Raw genomic sequence first — 7,048 nt, forward strand, 5'->3', positions numbered from 1 at the left:
GCGGTTGGCGCAGGATAGAGCAGGGTTTAGGGCTGTTGTGCATAGGGTCGCTATGAGTCGGAAACGACTCGACGACACATAACAACAACAACAAGAACAGTCCACTAAAAAAAAAATTAAAAATAGTCCCTCCTTGCAACATGCCCAAAGACCTAGAATGCGATCTATTCTGGAAAACGTTTCATGCATATTGGAGAATAAGGTGTCCTGTGCTTTTGGGGGGTTCATTAGCCTATAAATATCTAAGAGATCTAGTTGGTTTATTGTGTGGTTTAATTCTTCAGTTTAATTCTTCTCTTGAGTTTTTTTCTGGTAGTTTTATCTTTTTTTTCGTGAGGGGTGTATTGAAGTCTCCAACTACTATACTAATGTGGTCTATTTCCTTTTCCAGTTTTGTTAATGTTTGTTTTATGTACTTTGCAGGTCTTTCATTTGGTGCGTAGATATTATTGTTATGTCCTCTTGTTCTATTGACCCTTTCAGCATTATATAGTCACCTTCCTTGTCCTTTGTGATGGTTTTCAGATTGACTTATTTTATCAGAGATTAATATCACTACTCCTGCTTTTTTCTGGTTGTCATTTGCTTGGTATATTTTCCCCACCCTTTTATTTTTAGTCTTTCTTTATCTTCATTTTTCAGATGTGTCTCTTGTAGACAACATAATGATGGATTTTGGTTTTTTTATCCAATATGCTACTCTTTTTCTCTTCAGCAGTGCATTTAAACAATTCACATTCAATGTGATTAATGAGAGGAAAGGTTTTATTGCTATCATTGTGTTGAGTCCTTTTTGGTGTTGCTGCTATTTACTTTGGACCATGCCGCTTTCTGTGGTATGTCTGTAAAAAAGGACGTCTATGAGTCCTTCCTGCAATGCTGGTCCTGTTTTTACAAACTCTCTCAGGTTCTGCTTTTCTGGGAATATCTTGATCTCTCCTTCATATTTGTTGGATAATTTTGCTGGGTAGAGTATTCTTGGTTAACAGTCCCAGTATCAACTTTGTTAGCAAGTCTCTGTGAGCATCATGTTAATGGGGTCCCTTGTGGTATGGCTATGTCTTCACAGTAATAGGCTCATTCTTCATAGGTCCATTGAAACAGAAATCCAATGTCTTAGGAAAGGTGATTCAGTTTTTTGCTCCAACTGCATATTTCTTGTCAGGCTCCTCATGGAGAACAAGATGGGATTCCCTTTTTCAGCCTAACTTAGTCAAGCTCATTCCTCTGTGGATCAGATGAAATAGTAGTTTAAACTCAGAAATTTGTTCATATGGGCAGCAGAGTCCCAAAGGAGAAGAAAAGGGGAAGCCTCTATTGGGGCGGGCTCTACCCCCATGTAATGATCTGTGGTCAGGTGTGCTGTTTTTCCTCAACAATTCAGGGATTTCTGCTCCCTCTTCACAATAGTCTGGGGAAAAACTTGAACATTCATTCTATCTCAAATGTCAGCATGCTTGCCACTTTGCCTATACGTAAAATACTACAAAGGGTGTCAGGGGGAGGGTGGAATTAGAGAAATGAGGGTGAGGGGTAGGATGTTAATCATGGGGTTGTACAATTCAATGGGTTGGTGACGTGAAGGGAACGGGAAGGATCTTTTGTGAAAAACAATGCATTCAAACTTTGTAAATATATCACCATAAATTTTTCAAAAACGAAAAAAGCTTGGATTATCTTTTTCAAGTTCTAGAAAAAACAGTGGAAGATCCACTATGAGAGAGAAAAAGACTTGTCCCATCACAACCATCCTAGAGAGAATAATGACTTTTCTTCTAAGTGATTTATGAAACCACAGAGGAAAAAACTTTCGCTACCAGGTCAGTGAAAGGTAAATGAAAAGAGCTTAGCCCCCTGCACCATTAAGGATCTGTGTTCATGATGGGCAATCTCTGCTTTGCATTTGATACTTCATTCAGGGGACATTTTCCTCAACATTTATCATTACTAAGCACTACGGAAAAGGGTTGGTTTGTTTGTTTGCTTGTTTTCACTTTATTTTTCTTAATTGTTTAATGACTGTTTAAAAAGCATACAGGTTTCTCAATCAATGATTCACATATATATAATTTCACAAAAATAATCATAATAACCACAGTGTCTGATAATTCACATTTTCTAGAGGAAGATTATATTTCTTTCACCTATCTTTTAATTATTTTTAAAAATTCCCTTCTCCATTTTATTCCTCTCTCAGGAACCATACTAGAATGATTCTATCTGTGAATATATATTTCTTTAGAATTTTAAATATTAGTAATTGCAATACTTGTTGTTTTGTGACTGATTTTCACATAGTCTAATAGCCTCTAGATTCATCTATACCCTATAATTTTTCATGAATCCTTTATTGTTTTTCAATGTTGCATATTACTCCATTGCGTGAATATACCTTCGTTTTTCAGACATCCATTCATTGATGGGCATGTGGGTTGCTTACATGTGTTTGCAATTTTGACATTGCTGTATTAAACACGATTGCGTATAATATGTTCATGTTGTAGCTCTTATTTCATTAGTAGAGACAACTCACTGTGGGGTTGTTGGACAAATAGCATTACCATTTTAAAATTATTGAGGAGACCCTAAACTGCTTTGTACAGTGATTGCCTCGTTTTCAATCCCCACCAGCAATGTGTTAGTGTTCATCTCACCACATCCTCCCCAGGATTTATTTACTGTCTAATCACTTGGCTCTACAATCAACACTCTTGGTATCAGCAGCCAGGAATTTAAAAGACAAATTGTACTGGGAAAGTCTACTGTCAGAGACCTCTCCAAAGAGAAACGATGTCAGTCTGGAGACTAAGGTGGCACCTGATACAGGCTGTGATCTTTGCAATTACTGCTATGTATCAGAGAGCTGGACAATGACTAGAAATAGGAGAGTTGATGCCTTGGAGCTATGATGCTGGAGAAGTATATTGAATATCCCATGGACTGCTAGGAGAACAAACAAGTTTGTCCTGGAGAGGGTGAAGCCAGGCTGTTTCTTGGAGGCAAGGATTCTGAAACTTCATTTGACATACTTTGGACATGTTGTAAGGTGGGATCAGTCCTTAGAGAGGGACATCATGCTTGGGAGGGTGGAAGGGTGGCACAAGAGAGGAAGAACCTCAATGAGATGGATTGATTCAGTCACTGGGTTATGGGGATAGGTATGTCAGAGATAATAAAATTGGAAAGGAATAGAGCAGGGTTGAGGGCTGTTGAACATAGGGTTGCTATGAGTCGCAGGTGACTCAGTGGCACACAACAACAACAACAACAATGAAATCTAAGGGCAAGTTTTCAGAGAAACATCATTTCAATCATAGGACCTTGGGAGCCAAAGCCTAATGCAGTGCTGGGAACTCTCAGTGGAGAAAAGAGATTTCCTTGAACTAGAAGGAAGACCACATTAAGGGGTGGCCTAGCCTGGCTAGAGGAACAGTGGGCAGAGCAATGGGGAGGAAGGAGCTGTCTTTGAGGGGCTCTCATGTCCCATCATGACTGTGTGTGAGTCTGGACAATAGGGGGAATTCATGGTCACAACTGGGAACCATGACCCTGACCTTCCATGATGGGCTCAGCTGTGCCCTTCTACATCTATAGAAACCATAGACAAGCACTATCCCATGACCCTGGTTGTCTGCAGCCACAGAGATTGACTCAGGCAGGGCCTGGGGAGGGGATAGAAAACTGATATTCAACTCATTTGCATGGTTGGTCCTCCCTTCTCTCAGAGTATGAAGAGGGCATGGGGAGGTGAGGAGGCCCTGCAGCAGGAAGTCAACAGAAGACAGACTCTAGGAAATCTCCACCATGGCCTGGGCCCCTCTCCTCTCCCTCCTCGCTCACTGCACAGGTGACTAGACTGGGGTCAGAAAAATGGGTCCTGGGAAGACACATGGGATCTTGCTTTCCTGCCTCTTCAGGGTCACTATCTCTGTGTCTCCCCACTAACAGTGTCCTGGGCTCAGTCTGTGCTGATACAGCCACCCTCAGCGTCTGGGAACCTGGGCCAGCAGGCCATCATCTCCTGCACTGGGAGCAGCACCATCATTGGTGAAAACTATCTGCACTGGTACCAAGAGCTCCCAGGAACATCACCTAAACTGCCCATCTTTGGTGATAACAAGCGATCCTTAAGCGTCACAGACAGATTCTCAGGTTCCAAGTCTGGCAACACAGGCATCCTGACCATCACTGGGCTGCAATCAGAGGATGAGACTGATTATTACTGCCAGTCCTATGACAGCAGCCTGAGTGCTCATACAGTGCTCCAGGTCGGCAGGGAAGTGAGACAAGAACCCCTTTCTCATCTGTCAGGAGGGGAACACCCAGCTGCTCCTGTCAGATCCTTCAGGGGCTTCTGGTAGTTCTTGTGCTGCTGCCACCCAGGTACAACTCCGTGAGGGGGACCACCTGCTCTAGGTCCCTCCTTTATCTACCTTCATTACAGTCAATAACTGATATTTTTTTTCCTGGCAAAGTGGTTCAGGAGAAAGAGGACATCCTTTTCCCATCAGCTTGAAAAAGAAACTCTTTGCATTAAAGCCTGATGCTGGGTGTTGAGTTCAACTGTGATCCTCACAGATTCCATTAATGACTAGGATATCCTGAGTCTCCGTCATCAGTTTTCCCTTTTTCTCGGAGCTTCCAGAACCATTTCATCCTTTAAGTGGCTTCAGCATGATTCTCTAAACGTCTTATTTTTTTTCTTGTTGTTCTGAATTTTTTATTGGTTTACATATTCATACTCATTTTCAGGTTTTTTTTGAACATACTTAATTTTTTATTTTGAGATTCCCTATTCGCTCTATACAAGAACCTTTGCTGAAACACTTTCCACAAAGGCAGTAGTGAATTTTCAGAACATTTTACATATTTTCCCCTCAGCAAAAAGATAAATCACAGTGTAAATTATGTTGTTCTGCTGTCATCTTTGGCTGGGGTTAGACCCAGAAGTTGTTGACCAGCAAACCACTGTAGGCAAATGTTGCTAGAGCTCCTTAGGCATTAGCTACAAACTCAGCAAGGAATGTCTTCATTCAGTCTTTTAAGTTACCACCAGGGGGGTAGGACAGCATTAACTTCCATAAACTTTTAACGACAAATGGAGAAAAAAAATCTACAAAATTAGCTAGTAATAACACACAGCAATACACACTTTTTATACTCTACACAAAACCAAAATTCTTGGTCTTAATGGCGAGCAGCAGCTTCTGTTTGAGAATCTGTTTAGAGGAATAAAGTGGGACGTAGAGTCGAGAAATGCAAGTATTAGCAGTAGGAAGATGTTGGTCATCTGGTGGCCTCATTGTGATGGAGGGCATAGGCTGAAATTCTTCTTCACTAGCTGGTAGTGATGGGCTTGATGTCCAAAAATAAACAAGGTCCTGTCTTTCTGTCATGCTCATCTTCTCCACTATTGATCAGAACCAGCGTTTGAACTGCAAGAGCTTCTCAACATTTTCTCCAGATTCATCATTGAAAGAAGTGAAACTGATCAGCATTTGCACATTAACTTCACCACAGCCATTTACCAAAAGCCTAAAATCTTCTGCTGTTAAATCTTCCAATGAATTCTTTGGAAGTACATCCAGCAGACCTTTTCTCATTGCATATAATGGCTGCTCTGCAACTACCAACATTCTGTTCTCTGCATATTTACGTACATATTCATACACGTTCTGTGGAGTGACAGGTATATTTACACCATTGGGGATGAGTTCAACCTGTCCTCCACCCTCTTCTTTACACAAGTCTATTGCAAATGCCAAGTCCATCACTGAGAAAACAGCATCCGCATCTGAGCTCTGAGAAGCGAGGATGAGTTGCCGCAAACTTTCATACATTACAGGGTCAAAAAAAGCAAAATCATGCCAATTGACTTTTCTACCAAGCAACACTTTAATTACATGTCTATTCAATGTGATAGGACATAGTTCATTCTGTAACAGACAAAGTCCAAGAATTCTCCCAATATTTTTGAAACAATTCAGCCTTGCTTCTGTATTTTTGCCAGGCCGCGGAGTATAAAATCCTCTTTTTCCAGGTTGATAAAACAAAGGCGCATTATCATCACCATCATCTGTGTCATCTAAATCCATATCCACTACACTTCGACTAGAACCATGACGTTTTTGGTTTTCCTGAACCTTTTCTGAAGAGTCTAGCAATCCAAGATCCAAGATACTGTCGGCTCCATTTTCCCTTCCGTGTGCAATAATAAGCTCCATGTCTTCATCCATTCTTGCTCTCAGAGAATCTTCACTAGCTAGAAGGAGAAGCAGCTGTGCTGGGGACAATTCCAATAGCATGCCAGTGATTTCACCTGCAAATGCTGGTTGCATGGCTTGTACCCGAGGATAAAGCCTCTCCCCAAGTGCCTGCAGATGTGCTGGCAGAGGATCTGGATCGTCACTAGGATTCCCCTCGGAGGCTGGCCTGAAAGGCCTTGTGTCAATGGAAAGCTGTCTTCTAAAATCTCTATCACGGTCTCTTCGAGAGCCTGCTCGCAAGCCGCTACTTCTCCTCATTTCCCTCTCTCTTTCTCGATCTCTCTCTCCTCTGATCCTTAATCTCTGCATTAGGCTTGTGTGGGTGCCTTTGTTGGCATTTTGGATACAGTCAATATTTGGCAATTTTTCATTTGACAAAAATGCTTGTGCAATGGCTGTATAAAAGCTTCCTGCCACACCACTGCCTTCGCCTGGCTCGCCCTTGAATGTGACTTTTACTCTGTGCACAGCAATAGGTGTGGACTCATTTTGTTTTTATGTGTACTTTTTAATCCAAACATTCATATACATTATATTTTACATAATTAATTAATTACCATTGCTGCTCTATGCCTACTATCTCCCTGTCCCAGATTATTCTATGTGTGTGTGTGTGTGTGTGTGTGTGTGTGTGTGTGTGTGTGTGTGAGAGAGAGAGAGAGAGAGAGGTGTATGTCTGTGTATATCTATATTTTCTTATTTGTGCAGGGAGCTCTTTTAACCTAGTGGGTAAGGAATTCTGTTGTCAACATGAAGAGGAAGTTGGGAAAATCTCCTCTCAA

At 41.4% G+C, this 7,048-nt stretch overlaps 1 pseudogene and 1 gene segment (V, D, J or C); one reads left to right on the plus strand and one right to left on the minus strand.

The window, feature by feature from the left end:
- The first annotated feature begins 3,804 nt into the window (after positions 1 to 3,804).
- On the plus strand, positions 3,805 to 4,361 carry LOC102846059. The segment is given in 2 exon segments: positions 3,805 to 3,847; positions 3,949 to 4,361. Coding segments are annotated over 2 exon segments (456 nt in total).
- Positions 4,362 to 5,162: 801 nt separating this feature from the next.
- LOC102868188 lies at positions 5,163 to 6,743 on the minus strand (annotated as a pseudogene).
- Positions 6,744 to 7,048: the final 305 nt, after the last annotated feature.

This window comes from Elephantulus edwardii, unplaced genomic scaffold, assembly GCF_000299155.1.
Source record: "Elephantulus edwardii isolate Elephantulus edwardi_28Jun2011 unplaced genomic scaffold, EleEdw1.0 scaffold00219, whole genome shotgun sequence".
Taxonomy (NCBI): Eukaryota; Metazoa; Chordata; class Mammalia; order Macroscelidea; family Macroscelididae; genus Elephantulus; species Elephantulus edwardii.